We start from the raw sequence: 20,859 nt of genomic DNA on the forward strand, positions 1-20,859 counted from the left end.
GATTGAGTCCCCTCCACATAGTGACAGAAAAAAACTCTTTTCCACATTAGAGATGTCTTCTATTGTTACTTTTTTGTTACAGATGTTTGACTTCGACAAACACATTTTAATATCAAACAAATATGATGTTGAAGCAAACATTTATTAAGTGCAAAAAAGCCACCCAGAACAACCTGTAGGTTTCACCTTGGAGCTCTCCCATAGATAAAATTTTTGCCTCATTCTTTTAATAAATAAATACATTAAAAAAAATCATGGACACAAGTGTTTTAGGTGATGTTCTGGTTTTTGTGTGATCTTATAAATGAGTCTCCGATGCGCCTTTGGGTTAATTTTAGCCATCCATCCAATCCTGAGAAAGTTCCACACTGCTCCATGTTTTTTAATTACAGGTTGCTGCCATCTGCTTTCTGATTCATGGTAATAAAGTGCAATTTGGTTGTAATTATATTGTGTAAGGTTATTGAAATTGAATCACAAAAGGTGGCTAGTAAATTCAATTAATGGTTGAAAAAAGAGGGTTAATTTTTTTTCACACAACATTTAAGTGTGACCTAAAAGCAAAAACAGATTCTGACAGAGGTCAAAAACATTCCCATGTCACTGCAGTTAAATAAATCCCTATTGATAAGAGAAAAACTATACCTATGATGTTATTAATAAATCATTCTCTGGTAAAATTATAGAAGTAACTTACCTGATGGGTTGAGGTCAAATGCCCATTCAGGTACAAGACTGCCAAATGGGTTGCTTGTGTCTTTGCTCTCTGTAGTCTCTGGGATTCTGTGTTCCTCCGGTTTGAACTCTTTGGATGGTGTCTGAACACTTCCCACGACGAAGAACTCTGTGACTGCAGATCTGGATTCCATTTCTGTCAGGCCAGTTTCGGAGTTTAAGGCGTCGGTGCTCAGTAGAACGACTCCAGTTTGAGATCCTTCAGTAGGCGTTGGAGTCACTGACAGATGGCTTTGCTGGTCAGGTACGCTAATGTTCTTCTGCTCTTCCGCAACCCATGAAATGGAAATAGATTGCTCTTCTGTGGAGGAGGTGTCTGGAGTATTTTCTATGGTAACGACTGTGGTGACAGGATCGGTTCTGTGTGGATCTCTGGCCAAAGGGTCCACTGAGGTCACCTCAGAAGTTGTCAGTACCTCCAGCAGAGCTTCAGCTGTGGCATCCATCCCATTCTCTTTACTCTCATCTTGTGTTTGGAAAAAAGACGGCGAAGAGAGCATCTCAGTCGGCCTGTGGACATAAAAGATCTCTCCCTTGGCCTCCTCAGCTGTGTCTGGCTCCAGGGCAACCTGAGGTGAGGTGGTGGGTTGATTAACCAGCAGCCACTGAGACAGAGTAGTCTGCTCATCCACAGTCGCAGAAGTGCTTGGTTTGGGTGAATCTTCAGGTGTGGGACTTAATTTGACACCATGGCTGGCCAATGTGTTCACATGTATTTCAAAGCCAGCCAGAGAGCTGCTTCCATTTCCACTACCCTCCATGTCTTTATCCTCTCCTGATACAACTCTGCCTTGGTCAGTCAAAGTACCTGCACCTTCCGGATCCTGATCTTTGCCTTCACCCGAATAGTTCTCCAGGTTCTCCTGATGAAGCAAGTTGGGCAGCGTCATCAACTCAAGAGGTCCGGCCTTAGCTTCTCTTGGCTCCCAAGATTCTTGTTCGGCTAAATATGCCACACTTTCAGGAAGCCCGTGTTTGGGACCACTCCCTGACTTAGGGGCCCACTGGAACTGAGCATTGGAGACAGGAGCGAACAAATGGCCTTCCCTAGAACTCGGTAGATCAGATTTGTTGACATTGTTGATAGACGGTGAATTCTCAACGGGATCTGAAGGAAGAAATTCTACGAGAAATAAAAAGACATAGAGAAATAATTAATACAATGTGATCATTTGTGGCAGTGAGGACAAAGGACATTATTTTTGCTGTAAGGTATCAACTCGTTTTATTATCTTCCATATTTATGAATTGCCTAGCCATCTTTGCTCTACAGGCACTTTATGAATGTCTCCAATAGGTCAAATAATTATCAAGTCCAGGCGCCATAAGTAACAACCACTTCAAACATTTAACATGCTGAGGTGAGTGCTGATTAAACATTAGATTTTTTTTCTTGTTCTTAACAGCATTTGTGCCCCAGTTCTCACATTCAGCCATCCATTGTCTATCCATACCTGGTCACAGAAACTGGTGAGGAGGAGTATTTGGTGAAAGATGGGGTACACCTTGGAAATGTCGCCAGTTAATCCCAGGGCAACACACAGGACAGACAACCATGTATCCACACACACAGTCTTACCGAAGGACATTTAGGAGACAGGGCAATTAACCTAACAGTCATATTTGTGGACCGTGGGAGGAAGCCAGAGTACCTGGTTGGAAGCAACAGACGACCAGCAAGAACATGCAAACTCAACATAGAAAGGGGTTACCAGCATGCAGCCTGCTGCAAGGCAAGAGCACTAACCTCTGCGATACTGTGCAGCCCATTAATAATAACATTTCCAAGGTAATATGTCAAATGTGGGTGCCAGTCTGCTAGGTTCTTCACACTAAAATAATTTATTTTACCAAAATGCTCAATGTTGTCTATGTAATGTCCACAGGGATTTCTGGTGAACTAAAAATAGCAGGAATGGGTCCTTTGATCTGGAATTGACTGGCTGGATTTGTCTGTTGTTGGCCTTTTCGCAGTGTTGATCAGGGTTAAAGATCATCGAACAAAACTTAACACACAGACACACAGAAAAGTAAAAACAAATGTGTATACAGCAAATGCACACACATCCACGCACAACAAATGGAAGCATATACCTAAGAGAATTTAGGTATATAAAATCTTCGACTCAGTCTCTGTGGATTATTTTGCCCCAAACTGGCTCTTGCTGAAACACAGTTACCCGCAGGTTAACCCTAACCCAGGCCATATGGAGACAAAAAGTCTCATTTGTAACACAATAACCAAATAACTTGCTGTACCACCAGCTCCAGCTATTGTCTTTTTGTTTAGATTAAGTGGTCCACTGTACCCTATCAGTTTACAGTCTTTAAACTCAACTTTGTCAACGCTATCAATAATTAATTCTATTTGTATGAGTGAGTCATGGCTGGTATGAGGTGGCTTTTTTCAGGGCAGCAGTGCAGCTGTAGCTGCGTCTGCATCCATGAGGGGCCGGAGCATGCAGCGTCATCAGTCTTTGGCTCGCTTTACATGTCCAAAAAGAACAGCGGGACGACACAACAAATTGCAGCATGAGCCAGAACATACACAAAGATGTCCATGAATAAAAGATTAAACTGCGTGTAAATTATTCACAAGGTGCTCCATTGCCTTATGCCTAAGTGAGGTTTATGAGTTAGGGGTTCATTTCCATAAGAGCCTTGATGCCAGGCATAATTGTCTTATTAATAATCCAAAATAGGTAATTACATACTTTTACTTTGCACATTGATGGAAGCGGGAATAATTAAAGTCATTAATCTGGTTTGACCATCTACGTAATGACCCATGTAATAAATAAAATGAGACGATTAGGTATAGTGTTGGATGATTTTATGGCAATGTTTAGAGCACTAGTTAAGTTCATCTGTGCTGCTCTAACTGTCGGCAGTAGACTAAGAAGGACAAAAAAAATCAACCCGAAGCAGAAACGCTGCAAAACAAACTTATAATAAGCCCCTTTCAGACTGTAATTGCGTGCTTCCACTGTAAGTGCTTCTGCTTCGGCTGCGTTCACTCCACTTTACCAGGGTAAACGGGCTGTGCGAATCTCCTAGGTCAGGCAGACATGATATTAAATTGTGAGAGCAGGGGGTGACAAAGGGGAGCTGAAAACACTGTACCGTCTACAGATATGGCATCTAATAAGATACGCTGAGGACTTATTGCCGGGCCCGGTGAATCATGTCAGGAGCGTCTATGTTACATTTTTCAATCGAATCAGTTCAGGCTCAGGCATCACATGGCTGACGTGTGATGCTTGTGTGTGTGTTTTTGTTTAATAGATAACGAGCAACTGTTTGTGGAGCCCAAGAAACATCTGATAGACAGTATTAAGATATTTTAATGTACAAGCTGAATAACCGAATATGTTTGCTTGCCAGTTTGAGGTCTTGAGCACACAATTTTTTATTTTATTTATTTATCAAAAACACTGTAATCCTTTTGAAGTAATAGTGATATTTTCATTGAATTAATTACACTGCAAAAACAGAACTAAAAGTAAATAAAATTGTCTTGAAATGAGTGTATTTGTCCTTAATTTGAGCAGGTAAATATGATTTTCTGTGTATGGAATAAGATTTTCACACTTAAAATAGGAACAACTCATCTCCATCAGCTAATTTCAAGTACAGTATAATTAAGTATCTCATCTTAGGGGTGACACTACTCTTTCCATTGGCAGATAATATTGTTTTTCCTGCTCAAATCAAGGACAAATACACTCTTTTCAAGAAAATTTTACTTACTTGTAGTTCCCTTATTGCAGTGTAGTTATTGGATCATGGTACTGATAATCTCGAGCTAAGGAAGCATGGCATTTTTCAGGGCATTAAACATACCCACGTGGAGGATATGTTGAAGTAGAAATAATCTCCAAAATAGCAATATGATTAATTGTCTAGTTTATAACAAAAGAGAGACTTTTTTACAAGAACAAGCTGCTTTTCCTGAGTATTTATGGGAAGGTCATCTCCTGTTCAAGCTGTTCAAATATAAACTCGGCCTAGTTTCTTTGCAAGAAAGTCATGCTGACCCAGACATTGTCAATGAAAAAATCTCCAGATGGAGGACAGGCAATCAATAGGATATTCATGTGCTTGCGAATATCTGTGCAACTCGAAACTTTGATAAATCTGACGTCTGTAAAGAATATAAAAGCATCCCGTCACAACCATGCATTAGCGTGGAAAGGCAAGGAGCTCTGCTCCTGTAGCGCCCAGCAGCTGAAGAAAAACACGGGTCCACAAAGGGTGGGCAGAGATTGAACTGTCTACCGCTTCCTACCATGATTCTATAGCAAATATGAGCTTCTACAATCTTGTAAAGGATTCAAGCTCCTAAAAGCAAGATCCAGTGGATGGAAGAAATTGTATTATTAAGGCCATTATTCAGTTAAACATAAGAAGTTATCAAGTAGAATTCTTTTTGTTGATTAGTTTACTATTTTAATAAATTATTATTTTTTTTCTCTTTTGATGTATAATGGTAGCGATTTTGTATCGGTGATAGTGCTTTCTATATTTTCACTTTGTTACAAGGCAAAATTGTCCCTATGGGACAACAATAATTTTAAGCAGGCGGCCTTTATTTTTCTCTCACCATGAAGATGTTCTTCCTTTGTGAAATTGTATAATGGAATAAGCCTTGAATTGGCTGAAATTATTCCACTGGTCTTAGTAAGTAGTAAGTAAGTCACATATCCCCATCACCTATTCTATGCCAGCAGTTGGTGACATAAACATTCAATCATAAAAACCTTACCAGAATCGGTGGCGTGCAAGGCGAACAATTTCATCCTCCTTAATCTAAAAAATCATGGCACTTTTAATTGCAAAGGACCGCTGCGATCCAAAGGACATCCTGCAGTGTGCTTTGACAGACTCATTTCAACCCACTCATGTTTCCGTAGGAAGCGTGGTAGCTTCCCGTCTCAGCAGCTTTCCAGAAAAAAAAATCTTTCTTCACCTCACCTTCTTTTTTTCCCCCATCTTTCTCTTTTTCCTTGCTTCCTTGCTCCGGTCTTGTTTGTTCCCCACCCTTTACTGTGATCATTAGCATCCACCTTCAGAAAAGCCAGGCCCTTAATTGGCTGAGATATAGATGGAGATTGGAGTGAACAGTGGTGCAGCCCAGTCTCCGCGTTAATTGGATAAGGCTGTAAATAATGCACGACGACTAAAGCTTGGGTTTTCAATAATACCTTGAGATGGGGTTGCCATGGGATTTCAGGTAACGCGGCGGTGAGTATTTATGTTAATAAAGCCAGCAACTGCAAGGCGAGAAAAGCAATGCACTTATTGAATAATTCCTCTAGCTGTGTGTGTGAGAGTGTTCTTCTTTGTCTCTGTCCTCTCCTTTTAGCCAATGTCAAGGATGTGTGTGTTATCTGTCATGCCTATTAGAAGAAAAGCTGCCTCGTTCAGCCATGGACCGCGCTACGCCTTTCTCTCAGCTTTTGCATGTCTCTTCTGAAAGAAACGTGGACTGGACTTACAGTAAATGCACTGCTCGGGTAGTTATTGGTCCTGCAATCTAATAGCACAAGCAATGCCTTGCTCAAGTAATATTGCCCCATTCAAACGTTTTACATGTTCTTATTTTTTCACCTCAACATATTTAATTAGAATTTTGTGATAGAGCAAAACTAAGAAGTGAAGTGAAGGTGGAATGATACCTGTTTTCCAATTTCTTTTACAGACAAAAATGTGTGGTAAGTATTCTCAGCCTCTTTACTTTGAGACCCCTAAATAAAATCCAGTGCACCCAACCGTCTTTGAAAGTCACCCTAATAGCAAACAGAATCCGCCTGTGTCATTTAAATTCAGAATAAGTACAGTTTTCTGTCGAAGGTTTCAGAAATGTGTTAGGGAACGTTAATGAACAACAAAGCCATGAAGACCAAGACACCCTCTGGATATGCCAGGAATAAAGTTGTGGTGAGGTTTGAAGTAGGTTTAGGATGCAAAACAATATCCAAAATTGTGAATACCTCACGACGCACAGTCCCAACCCTCAACATAAACTGAAAGAGTGGCACAACTGCCAACCTATCAAGGTCGTAGCCGTCCACCTAAACTGATAGACTGGGAAAGGAGAGCTTAAATTAGAGAGGCAGCCAGGAGACTCATGAAACTGAAGAGGTCCACAGCTAAGTTAGGAGACATGGACGGGGCGCTGTGGCACTGAAAGCTCTAAAGGTCTGACCCTTATGGAACAGTAAAATATTTTTAAAATTACTAACAGGAGGTCATAGGAAGCCTCTTCTGCAAAGTGACGTAGCAGACATGCGGAAGAAGGTTGTCAGATGAACCCAAAATCTAACCTTTGGGCTTATTTGGGCTTATTTTCACAGGGCTATGTCTAGCAGGAACCTAAGACCCTGGACAGGCCATCCTCATCATGAAACATGTTGGAGGCAGCAAAATAGTTTGGGGGTCCTTTTGCTCAACAAAGACAGTAAAGCTGGTCAGAGTTAGAACTTTCAGTCTCTAGATACACAAAACTTGTAAAGACAAACCCCAAAAGACTTACAGCCATGATCACAGCAAACGTGGTTCTTATCGACGGAAGAATATGCATCCCACACTTTAAGAGGTCTTTAACTCTAATGGAATAAAATTAGACTGTTTTTTAACTTTACAACAACAAACTACTTTGTAGTGGTCTATTAAACGACCTCCCAGTTAAACACAGAGATTTGTAGCTGCTACACCAAAACATTTAAATGTATAAATTCTTTCTACTGTATTTATTTCTTCTTCGGTTTCCCCTGCAGTCATAAACTGGAGGAGGAGATCTCAGCTTTGTTCCTGAAGTGTTTTTGAAAAAAAAAAAAAAAACGCTAGCTGGAAGTGACCAAGTGTTGACCTTTTCTATCCGCTCATCTCTCAAACTAGCCCTGCTCGTTCTTTGGTTCACACAGACCACATTTCTACCGTGTTTTCCTCTTTTGTGTGCGATTTAATTTATTCAGCACATTTAATCTTTTAAGCCTGATGCATCTTTGACTCCTAGGACTAAGCTTCAAGTTTGGATGCAGGTCTGCTTTGTTTGGAAAGAAGAATATTCAAGCTTGCCAGGCTTGTATGGCAAACAAAGCGATCATGACAGACAAAAAAAATACATTTGTTTCAACATTTTGCACTCCCACACGTGCACCCCCACCCCCCTTCGTTTGTTTGCAATCACAGTAATTAAATTTCATGCGATATTTCAAATTGCCCTGCGGAGGGATATATTGCAGAATCCTTGAGGGGCTATAACAGCAAGTGTAGTGCAGAGGCTGAGATTGTTTTAAATATGGTGACATGCAAAGATCCCATATTTACCAGCAACATTTAAAAGCACCACGCCTCTACTTGAGGCCAAAGAGTTTCTGTTTAGTACCACGTTTGCTTGAATTATAAATGACGCAGCTTTGAGACAGCTTTGTTTTTAAGGTCACCATGGATTTGCTAACAGACGCACAAACATCTCTCACCATTAAAAGTGGATTGCAGGTCGTCATTCGTCGAGCTGGTTCCCCCGTTCGCAGGGTGAACGCCGCTGACCCTTTGCTCTGCGTTTGGGACCGAAGGCACCGGCTTAATGAGAGGCATCAGCTCTTTTTCCTGCTCCGAGAGACCCTTTTCTGAACTCTGAAGGCCGCTTTTGGGACCCCTGAGGGGGAACGTGCTGCTTCTGTGCTCCAGGATGGCATTGTCCATGCTGCCCTTGTATCCGCTGGGTTTAGGAACGCTTAGATTTTTGCCGAATGCCTCTCCCTGTGACTGGTGCTCTGAAGCTTTTTCCTCAGGCAGTGTGGGTTCCGGCTCTGTCTTGTCAGTCCCTTTGCTTCCCGTCAAAAACTTAAAGGGCCTCATGAGAGTTTTAACAAATTCAGTGAGAAGACTGTAACTTGCCTGAGGCTGGGGGGTGGAAGAGGCAATGGGGGATAACGCTGGGCTTTCTGATCCAAAGTAGCTGTGATCCTTGTCCTCATGGGCTGAACCCCCATGGTTATCTGTACTCTCGAGGTCAGGAAAGCCAGAAGTCATGTTGCTACCTGTCCCCTCAGAAACGTCCGGATCTATCTGGCTTATCCTGGATCCGTTGCGCCTTTCGTCCCAATCTTCCTCAGGGTTTAAGTTGATGACGACGTGCTCTTCGGATATTTCCGACGAGTCATTGTTTTTAGCAAAGGAGGGGACTCCTGTTTTGTTTGAGGCAAATAGGTCAGCCCAGATGGACATCCTACTGGCGGGGCCACGTTTCTGGGCTTTAGTGACTAAAGACAAAGCCTCCGACACCGGTCTCACAGTCAGGTACGGAGCCTTCGCCTCAGACGCCTGGATCGCTGCTGGCTGGTGGGCTGCAACACAAAACATTCACATTTCCCTTTACTTCACTTTATCTGCAGCTGCACAACACCTGTTTCCACAATCAACCCTGGAGTGAATCCAAAAGATGAAATGACAAGTCTGTTTGGAGTTCACCAGAACAACTTCCACAAAAACTTCCTGTCACTTCAAATGTACACACATAGGTCCATATTAATGAGATTCATGTAAATAAAAATGTTATCGAACTAATCATATTACCATTTAACCTCTTAATATAGCTGGTATGATTTATGTAAAATATTAAGAGGGCTTGCAAGACGGAACCATCCATCATATGTTTGTTTTGACAGATTCCCAGCCGCTCTGTTTCCATGCTGATCTTGCTCACTTTAACATGATTTGAGGTGCTGCAAATGTTTCACTTAAGGAGTGGCACTTTGATAGATGAAACTGACATTTTTCTCCATTTATGGAAATGTCATTCTCAGATATGAAGCTGGTATATTTAGCAGTCAATGCAAGATGTCCAAACAATGTTAAGCCATGAAATTAGAAGCAATATCATATCCGTGACCCAAACGGAGAGTTGTCACATCAATGTGAAAATGAAACTGCCGCCCCTTGCAGCTCTGTCACATTATAACCACAAACTTCACACACTACAACGTACCATTGGGGGACTTTTTGTGTTTTAGAACAACACAAAGCAGTCTATAGTTGAGAAACAGATGGAAATCAACCGTTTTAAACATTTTTGCTAGATTAGAAAGTGTGCCATTCCATTGCATTCAGCACTGCTGAGTCAATACTTTGTACCTCTTTTCTCTACAGTTACAGCTGTGGTCTTGTGGGGTGTGTCACTTATAACTTTTTACATCTAGAGAATGAAGTGTATGCTTATTTTTTTCCCCAAAAAATTCAAATGCAGATTAATCCCAGCCTGATTGGATGTAAATCATCCATAAACATCAATTTTCAAGTATTCTCCATTAAATGTAGGTACGTACTAGGCCGTTCTAACACATGCGTTCATCTAAACCATCCCATTAAGTTTGTCGCTGTATGTTTTACCCATGTCTGTTTTTTTGTCCATCTTGAACCTCTGCCATAGTCTCAAGTCTTGTGAATTGTCTAACAGTGTTTCTTTTAGTATTGCAATCTATTTAGCCTAACCCATTTTCCAAACAACTACGGTGCACCTTTCTCTCTGCTGAAGAAAAGCTTCCCACAGCATGATGCTGTCGTGTTTCAGTGGGAGGATGTGTGTTTAGGTTGAAATGCAGTGTTAGTTGCCCACCCCCACCTTCACTAGATTTCAAAAAGCACCTAAGGTGACAATATTTAGGAGTATCACGGTGAAGAAGGACAAATCCAAGTGAACTCTTTCCATATTTTACTTCATCTGTCACTTCTCTTTGTCTTCACAATTGTGTGCTACTTTGTGTTGCTCTATCACACGTAAAGATACATCCAATCCTGTGGTTGTAATGTGACAAAATATGAATAATTTGAAGAAATATCCTTTTTAAAGGCACCCTATCTTTTTTTATTTTTTATCTCTCATCCAGCCACTGATAAAAGCACAAGGTCAGTCAGAGTCATTCTGACTGTTCTTTGCTCTCGCCTCTTCCTCTTTTTATCTGTCTTCCCATTCTGTCTCTCAGTCTTCTGAACACACCATACCAGCTCTCAAATCCACCAGGAGGAACACAAATGTCACACAGTCTTACTCCAACTCCTTCATGTGTGACACACATACTTAGTGCTAATTAAAAATCTGAATGGAAAGCAAGTCCCAAGACCCCGCGGTTGTTGCTATGGCAATTACCACAATGTTGTTAAACTGACGTTATCATACACCAGAGAGCTCTGGTTACCTCTGTGGCAGTAGGCGTCAAAGTGGGCAGTGGTGGCCGGGAAGCCGGTACGGTTCGGGTTGTTGTAGACGGTCCGCACCCCGGGCTCGTCTCCGCCGCAGTTCTTCCGTGGGACGTTGATGGGGTAGCGAACGCTGCCATCTGCTAGCCAGCCGGGGTCACACTGGTCTAGACCAGCCTGCCAAGCCAAGTAGAGCTGCCCGACGGTGGCCAGCTGGGCTCCCAGAGAGTGGCAGTGGGTGGAGGCGGTGGCAAGGCTCAGCTTCTCTGGCACGGTGGAGTGGAACACCTCACCTGGAGATGGAGAAAGTTGGAGATGGAGCAGAATAATTGGTTTCATGGTGGATTTAGTTTTTAAAATGGATATAGATACATTAGAGTCTATATGTTTTATTATTATTTAGTATTAATTAGTAATAAAATAAAAATGCATTGCTATTATTATTTATTTTTAAATACATATATTTGTTAAATTGCATTACAAGCACCAACTTCTAGCTTTTTTCAAGTTCTCCTTTTGATAGCTACAATTATTGGAATAACAAAAAAAATATTTTATGTAAGAAAATCTCTGCCAACAGTCTAAAGTCAAGACAATGCAGCATGCTTTCAACTCAGTAGTCTGTGCATTTACAAAAGAGATCAAAGACAAAGTGAAATAACAGACAACTAAGGAAAGCACTAGAAGAAACTGTTAAATATTGCTGTTATTGATGAAAATAGGCAAGAAAGACAGAGAATGTTGTGTCTGTGCGGATATAAAATCATGTTTAGGGTGTGGTACAAAACAAGAGCTGCAGTGCAGAGGAAGAACTTTGGAACAAGAATCCAGAAGATTTCCACAAGGATTTCCAGTTCTACTGAGCAAAACTGTGAAGGTTGATGGTCCAGATGTTGCCAGAAAGAAGAGGAAATCTAGTTTAATTATGTGATACCAGACATGTTGGAATGGATGCAAGCTAAAGTAAAATGTGCTTGAACATAAAAAAGAGAAAAATATATATTATAGTAAGAAGCTGTTGTGTACCAAGGTATTTTTGCATGGGAATATGCTCTCTCCATGCCTGCTTTCTCCAAGAGTCCAACAGACCGTTAGGTTAAATAGTATTTCAAAAAGTATCTTAGTTATGAAAGAGACAAACCTGTTCTGGATGTACGGATACTGATTTTTTTTATTTTGAAAAATGTTCCACGGAGTCATTCATTCAAAAAAGATGATCAGTTAAATAAATGTTTAATTTCCATAACTGAATATAAACTTTTGACTGGTTTTCCACAAACTTTGTTCCCTCAATGGCATTCTGAGTATAAATAATATGTAAACAGCTGTAGAAAATTTGGACCTTGCTCTATTAGGTTTGATGACACCTACAGCTATACCACCACATAATAAGCGACTCAAAGGTCAGACTGTGATTTTAAAAACCTGCTCTTATAATGACTGCTTTCAGGAGTATGAAGAGGCAAAGCATAGCAAACATCTTATATCAGCCAGGCGGGTAAAATTAAATAGATATAAAGGTAGGTTATGTGCTGGGTTATTATTTAGTCTAGAGCTACCTTTCAAAATTTGCACTGATGGGTGACTCATGTGAGCGCGGTTTAATATTGCGACCAGAAACTGACAGGTTGGAGGTATCAAGACATTGCAAAATATCTTTCTCAGAACCACAACATTTTTTATCAGACGGTTTCTATGGATTAAAGAGCTGCTGATCAGCTGCCGGAGAAAAAGCTGGAGTAACCACAGCTTACTTTGGCTGAAAGAAGGCAACTACATTTTTAAGTCTTTTGCAAAGCTAATGATATTTCTAGTCAGAACAGTCATGGTGCAGAAACAAAAAGAGGGAGATCCATCAGTAAATCTTCGTAACATAACACTGTTTTGAAAATACAGCTGATAAGATGCGACCATTATTTATAAGCTAGGATGACTATAGGCTGGTTACAGGAGCAGATTGCCTGACTAATTAACCAACTAAGTTCAGCATGTTAGATAATGCTGCAATATAGCAGTATTTACACAAAAGATTATCATGCATTTAGACTCATCCTAGCAAGAGGTGCCCTCAAAAATCGGCTGATGATGTGAACTGGTCAGTTTTCAGCTTGATTGTCCCTGACCAGTGAGTAACTCAAAAACTTTTTTTTTTGTACTCAATAAGTCCACCGTACCATTTCATGCTGACAAAATAGACACTGTAACTTGTGAGGAATCAGCTATTTTCAGTATCAGTGAGGAGTTTTAAAACAACGGTAGAGGAAACACAAAGACTTAATCTGTACTTTTTTGACAACCTATTTGAGACATGTCTGCAGTTAATTCAAAAAGATTTATTTAAAACAGATAACGGGAAGATTGAACACACTATAGTATAGTCTTTAGAGTTTTGAACATCTGCTCCTATTATATTGGGTCAGGTGAATAGATGCAAATTTCCCTGATGCCCACACGGAGTGTATGTATTACCTTAGTGGCTAAGATGCTAAACTAATGGTGAGCAAAAGAGAGCCCAAAATAATTTCCTGTAACTTGTATTTTCTATGTTTTTTAATGAAACCATCTCCCAATCTTGGCATCAAATTGCACTTAGTTTATTTTGTGAACAAAGTGACGTTGATTGATAAAGATACTGATTACTGTTTTGCCTCTGTTTACTGGATGAACAATTAAGACAAAGCAATAAGTTACACCATCAAGAATGTGTAACTTCCGACAAAATTTCGCAGCCTTAAAAAAATAAATGAATAAATAAAATAAAAATTGCATTTTTTTTTTTTTGTTTTTTTTTTTTTACAAACAAGGAAAATCTTACTGGCATATGGCTAAATGAACAATGCCTTGCAAAACTATTCATACCAATTGGGCTTTTCAAGTGACAGCAAATGATTGTGAAGGTAAAAACAATACTGCTTACTGAGATTAATACTGAGATTTTTTTTTACAAATAAAAAAAACTGATAAGTGTGGCTCACAAAAAGACTGGGATGTTGCTAGGAATACAGTGTGAATATTGGTGTTCACAGAAGCGGACGCTAAACCTGCCGATTGCTCAGATGTGACCACAGAGTTGAATGACGTGAGTAAATATTCTGATATAAGGCTCTAAAAGTTGATTGGTGTATTTAATTAATAACGGTTGGTCTTTGATCATGCCGGGCTGGCGCTTTACTGCGAGGCATTGCAGAGGGTCAGGCTCGGTCCGCCATTAATTACAAGGTATTTATAAATTAAGCAAGGTATTTATAAATTTAAATTAATTAATTAATTAATTAAGCAAGCCAGCATTTTCATGGTTCTGCAATACTGCCAGTAGATGGTGCCACATCTGTTTATATCTGGACATCACGCCTGGTGCTGGGCTATATTTATGCACAAAAAGGACCATCAGAATGTTATCACGATAGAGTTGATACGATAGATTTATTTTATCATGATCAAACTGTTTTTGGTCTTTTTTAAATAAGTTTATTACATGGTTATATACCTTTAAATAAAATCCAGTGCACCCGGTTGCCTTCAGATGACTTTCCTTCAGAAGTCAACTTAGTAAACTAATTCCAGCTGTATTCAGTTTTCCTATAAAAAAGTTCAAGGGGTATGAATTATTTTGCAAGGAACTGCATATGCTTTTTTGTCCCTGGTGCTCATCAACTCCAAGACCATTTCCAGGATGGTAGTGTATTTGATACTGGAAAAAACAGCTTTTCTTTGAGGATTATTTTAGCATCCCCTGAAGCGTTCAGACTCTTATATAAGTACGATTAAATATACATAAATTTAGCTTCTTTTTACCTCTCTTGAAAGATCAGAGGTTGGCTCAGTAGGTTTTGCTGAAATTTTATATTAAATCTGAATCCTTGTAAATACCTGTTTACTGTTGCAACACCTGTCAAGCTTCTGGACTTGCAAGTGCATTTTACAGTGACAGGAATGTGTGTGTATCATGCAAAATTAATGAAGACTTTGAAAAAAAAATGTGTTTTACATATTTGTAGAGAAGTAAACAAAAATAAAACTTCAGTTTCATGTTAACAACATTGGATTTTAGAAGCTAAAATGCTGTTTTTAGTGGTAATACACACAGCTAAGTTTAAATTCACTGAATTCAGAAACTGTGTCAAGATATTACTTCACATCCAGGTTTTGGCATAATTCACCAAATGTTTCTGAAAAAAGACAAAACCAGTTGAGAAGCTGCTGGGAGAGGGACAGGAGGGGGAATGGGAATGTAAAGTGAACCACAGACCAGAAAAAAAGGAATCATAACAAAACACCTGCAGCAGAAGGATCTTTTCTTTGGAGGTTTTCCTCTTTGGAATAAACAATTCACAGGGGACGGGCTTTAAGTGGCGACTCAGGAAGAGCAATAGTCTGTTTTAAGTGGCAATTGTGACACTTTCCATTTTTTTTGCATAGTAACTAATGCACCAAAAGGGAACTAATGGAGGTTAGGATAGTTCTTCTGTTGTGGAAAATACGACCCAAACCACTTTGACAGAATTTATATTTAAATTAGCCATTCACTCATTTCTATAAACTTCTATAAAGTTAAAAATAACATAAAAAAACAAACATACAAAATACAATTTTTTTTTGTAATTTTCTAAGTTTTATTTATGTTTTTAATAATAATTTATGATTTTTTTTATTTTTTTTTTACCATTTTTCACAGATTTATTTTAAGTGTCAAAGCTATAGTTGGTAATCCTGTTCAGAAACACTTTTTGTTATACAGAGTCCAATAGTCCAATCCTGACAGTAGTCAATACATTATGTATTTAGAAAAAGGTTAAAAAAAATAGATCTCTGTGTGAGCTGCAGGCCTGTAAAAACTCTGACCAATCCTGTCATTTGGTCCAAAAGGAAAGAACCAATCAGGTGCCTTTATGTGTCTTGCCCACGCCCCCTCCATCCCTCAAGTTGTGTAGTGTTTATGTTTCAATTTAGCTTCAGTGTTAGCCGTTCATTGTAGCTCCACTGCTCTCACTGTTTGCTTTCAACATTGCTAAGAGTCGCAAGAAGCGAACTGCATACAATTTTATGAGAAGAAGAGGAAGGCCTCAGAAGAAAGAAATAAGACCAGAATGGATTTTGAAGATTTTTCTTTACACACAATACCCCTGGTTAGCAGAGGAGCAGGTATTGCACATACAAAGTTATTCTAAAAAGGAGTGTCAATGCTGGAAAAATCGCCGACTCTACCTTTAATACCCCCGGGCCTTACCGGGTCTGAAAACCAACAAAAGTGGAATAGAGTAGAGTGTGGACAAGCGGATTACAGCTGTCGGAGTGGGGTAGGACCGGTGTAAAAGGGACATCACACGATGGCCACCATAAATCTATTGCAAAGCCACACAGCAATCCATCTTGTTTGCTTTTCTTCACTTTCTGGATAGTGAAACAGGGGTATTCTTGTCATTTGCAATATTTTATTGGATGTTATGACCAACGATCAAAATTACTTAAGTTTACCCTTGGGCGTTTTAAAATAAAAAAAAATCAGATCTTTCCTGAATAGTGAATGCTTGGGCATGAACCGGTTGCATAACTATAACACTGTTCAGTGTGGAAATTGATAAAGTGGGAAGAACACTAAAAGTTATCTTAATTCACTATCACTGTGGTGTTTAAAGCATGAAGCCAAAGCTAAAGGTGTAAAAAGCTATTAACAAGAAAACTGTTAATGACTGTTTAATTAGACAACAACGTAGAAATAGACCTTAGTAGGTATTGTTTATTTAGTTACCTTTGTCATTTCATATTTTTGCAGTCTTGGAATAGGTTTTCCTATCTGGATATGTTAGATATGAAAAAGAGGACACAGGTCTTCGACCTCTACCTGCCTTGAGAGCTTTTTATCAAACTGGCAAAGGAGTCATTTGACCTGGAGCTGTAAATGTGTTACGGTAGAGGTGCTGTTTGATCCTTTGAGCTTCCAACCTCGGTAATGGAACATGCTGGATTTGGAAAGGTTGTCAGTTTCTTCTGAAAATCTCATCATGAAGGTAATCTCATAATTTCTTTGGGGAAAGACGACTGTTTAGGGAGACCACTGTTTATAGTAAGAAATGCTAACCGTGACAATTTTGCTAATTCCATATACAAAAACTTAAAGACAGTTTAATATTTCCACTCCCATTCATTGAGTTTATCTGTGACATTAACTAATATAGTTAATTAATGACTGATTGCATGAAGTCTGGAAAAAAATAGTACGATCACCTGTAAACTTTAATTTTTCCTGGTTTTCCAACCGTGTTTATAGCAGTTTCCTATCTGCTTTTCTGTATTTTCTCTGCGCTGCAAGAGCTCAGATTTTTTGTTCCATAATGAACTCACCTCAACATGATATTGTCAACCTCCCGCCTACATTCTGGTTCTAAACAACCTCAGTTTGTAAGAAATGAATAAAATCTGTATTGGCAGCTTTATCCTTTATCAAAAATGGGCCACAAAACTCTAAGCATTCCATCTATGGTATAGTCTGTTATAGTGTCCTCTCATTGAAACTAATGGTTTAGGACTGCATGCTTGAATTAACTTAAATTAATGACTGAAGTTCGTAACGCCTACCTTGAAGCTTCTTTGCAAAGCAGTAGACATCAAACAGCTCGTCCGGGGCCCTATTGCCATAGTTACGAACACCAGGTGAGTCCTCCCGATCACCATAGCAGCGGGGTCGAGGTGACTGGATAGGGTACCTGCAGAGGAAACCAAGTGGAAGGAACAAATACAGACAGAGTTAAAGAAGAAAAAGCAAGATTTATAGGGCTTGGCTATGAAACAGACTTGGACAGACAGGGGACCCAGAGAGATTTGGCTCCCTAGGGAGGGGTCACTGCTCCCAAGCAGAAGATGAAAACCCAGCAGTACCTTTATCATTTCCTGCTCTGAATACTGTTAAGTATAAAGATATCTTCCCAAGGAAAAAAAAACTCCAGCCCTCAAAACTGACGGTAATAGCACAATGAGAAAAAGCTGTAAAATCCGTCTGCTGCCAAAAGCTGGATTTATATTCCTGTAGTTCCTTTAATTATAAATATCGTTCAACAAACGGTTTTAAATCATGTGTAAAGCGCTTCCCATATGTGTACCAAAAATTGTGAAATATTTTTTTTTGAGACAGAAGCAAAGAGAGAGCGTGAGAGAAGTAGAGGCGAGAAGTCAAGGAGAGGTTAAGACAATCAGGAATTCCTTCAGTGACTTGGCATGCCTGCAGAGCAGAAAGAAACAGCAATCTATATTAGGGTCCCACCTTTGCAATTATTCCTCGAGAACATTGATTTCAGTAGCACCAAGGCACAGCAAAGGAGCTGATTAAACGATTACAATAGGCATACGGGGACTTGGAAAATAAATGCATAGTCAAATATACAGTAAACACACATTTCCATATGACCATAACGATTTTTCTCTTATATAAAAAAAAAACAGCAATAAAGCCTGGTTGTGTCTGTGGCTTCTGGTGCTTCATTTCTGTTTGTTGCTGAACAAATAACAAGGGTTTCTCTGGGTTTTTTCCCTTAAATTAATTGGACACTTCCCTCTTGGCTGATGTGCCATCAGAACCTCTTGAATCTGGGCCAATTAGATAGCTACCAAGTGAAAACAGCAAGGGTGCAGGACAGAAAGAGGGAAAAAAACAATAAGAGAAGACAGCCCAGCCACTACAGTGATGTAAGAAAGCTGTCAAGAAGACAACAAACAATATGTCCACCAATTGAAGAAACAGTGATTTAAAAGTAAAATGTAGATATGGAGAACCAGCCAAGATTTAACTGGGAATTTTTTGGTGGAATTCGATAGAAAATTGCAAAAAAAGAAAAGAAAGAAAAGAAATGCATGCAGGCTTTTGACTGGCAGCTCCAACGGGTGCAGGTGATGTTAACTCAATTTCCAGTTGTCAAACAAGCAATTAGTTTCAATTATACTGTATAGTTTTAATTTAGAATTCACATTTTTGACTTAAACATTTTGGTTAATTTCTCTGTATTAGAAATGTTTTTATTAGTATAAATAATGCATCAGCTTTGAGAAGTCACGCTATTTGAGAGAGATCTTAAAGTTAAAAAACCCTCACTACTGACAGCATAATATGTTGCCTGATTGTCGGAAATACCTTCAGTTTGTATGAAGAGCATTCTCCTCTGCCACTTGACATTCAGACAATCTTGTGCCTAAATCTGACAACATTTTTTACCAAATAGGATAAATGACTGGGAAAGTATCTATGCTGCAAAGAGATTTGGGAGGAAAAAAACAAAACATATCCAACTCCTAACATCCACATTATGTGTCCTGCAGTATATTATTTGTTGCCTTGAAAACTTAAACCCAGAGGCCAATCAGTGTTTTTCTTCCAGTCTTTGCCGTTCGTCTTGTTCTGCTTTCAAAAATATCATGTTTGACAGTGCGTTATAATGCTATATTAGTGCCATAAGTGAAAGTAAGGGGATAGATGGATGTGATATGACATAAATCTTGAAATACACTATATTTTTACATATCCTATTTTCTTTTTCAATGCTCAGCCTGACCTGAAAAGCACTTAAATACTCTTCCCTAATATTCCAATTCCATAGTTTTTCAGACTCGACTCTGTATGGGGAACATAAACAAGTCTTTTCCTCTCACCGTACAGTCTGGTCCGCCAGCCAGCCAGCGTCACAGTTCTCGTAGCCATCAGCGAAGGTTGCTTGCAACTGACCGGGTGTTGCAATGGCAGCTGAGTTCTCTATGCACACCCTCTTGGCATCAGTGAAGGACAAGGCATAGCGGTCATGAGGGGCCCGGTAGTGGAACACCACACCTGAGATGTAAAAGAAGAGATAGAAGACATTGCAACAAGTAGGAAAGCTGAGTCAGAAAATAAGAATATAGATGTTGGGCCTGTGCCCTGCAAATCTCAACGTGTTTCATGAACAGTAACCTTGTGCCATTAAAGTATGAGCACGTACATGCTCGGAGGTAAACAATGGAGCCCTCTAGACTTCGTCATCATGTGCTGACATTGTTCCATCTGTGCAGAACAAACCTACAGTGCCCGGGATCAGCAACCTATGTGTACTGTACGTGTCGCAGATTTGCATCAGACTGTCCACTGGCTCATTATAAAAAAAAAATAAAAATAAAAAGAGATGCTGCCCTTGGATACAGTGCATGACAAACAGCGGGGATGTTTACCTTACTGCTTTAGCAGTACACACAGTGTCACCCTGCTGAATTCTGCCTGCCTCTCAATTCATGATGGAATGACAAACAAGGCAAACAAAGAAACAGAGCGACAAAGCTTTCAATGTGGATTGGCGACCCGTCCAGTGTGTAATAGGCCTGTCTCCTTAAATGGCAGCTGGAAATAGGCACCAACAACGCTGCAAGGATAACGGATATGGAAGATGGAAGAATAGGTGGAAGGCTTTAAGCAGATGTGTGAATTGAATTTCAAAGGGCAGTGATTGTACAGCGTTTGATAGCAAGCAGTGTTGTAGTACTCGAGTCCGAGACTCGAACTCGAGTCCGAGTCATTAGCTAAATTTAGAGACTCGTGACTTGACTTGGACTTGAGCACTGATGACTCGAACTTGGACTCGGACTCCTACATTCAGATCATTCTGACTCGGAAATTGAGAAAAAGACTCGACTTTTTTTTATATCATTAGGCTATAATTTTAATATGTCATTAGAATATTATTTGGTGTATGATTTTAATATCTAAATGTCGTACCGCGCATGTGACGTCACCATCTCATGAGCAACGCCCCTTGCCGCTAAGGTTGGGCAAACAGTGTGAGAGCGCAAGTAGCAACCAGCCGTTACACGTGCAACAGATACAAGGATATGACCGACTTTTCAGCTGTTAAACTTTCACAAAAGAATGTCCAGGCGCCCATTTTACTGGTAGAACTGTGGAACAACATA

At 39.7% G+C, this 20,859-nt stretch overlaps 1 protein-coding gene across 1 annotated transcript in view; it reads right to left on the reverse strand.

Annotated features, from left to right (window-relative positions):
- Positions 1-20,859, reverse strand: part of ncanb (neurocan b) — a gene marked incomplete at its 5' end in the record, with an annotated part of 192,595 nt that overhangs the window by 129,143 nt on the left and 42,593 nt on the right. The window contains 3 exon segments of the mRNA XM_036141377.1: positions 10,938-11,231; positions 17,515-17,642; positions 19,576-19,750. Coding sequence (XP_035997270.1) covers positions 10,938-11,231; positions 17,515-17,642; positions 19,576-19,750 — 597 coding nt within the window.

Source organism: Fundulus heteroclitus, chromosome 9 (genome assembly GCF_011125445.2).
Source record: "Fundulus heteroclitus isolate FHET01 chromosome 9, MU-UCD_Fhet_4.1, whole genome shotgun sequence".
Taxonomy (NCBI): domain Eukaryota; kingdom Metazoa; phylum Chordata; class Actinopteri; order Cyprinodontiformes; family Fundulidae; genus Fundulus; species Fundulus heteroclitus.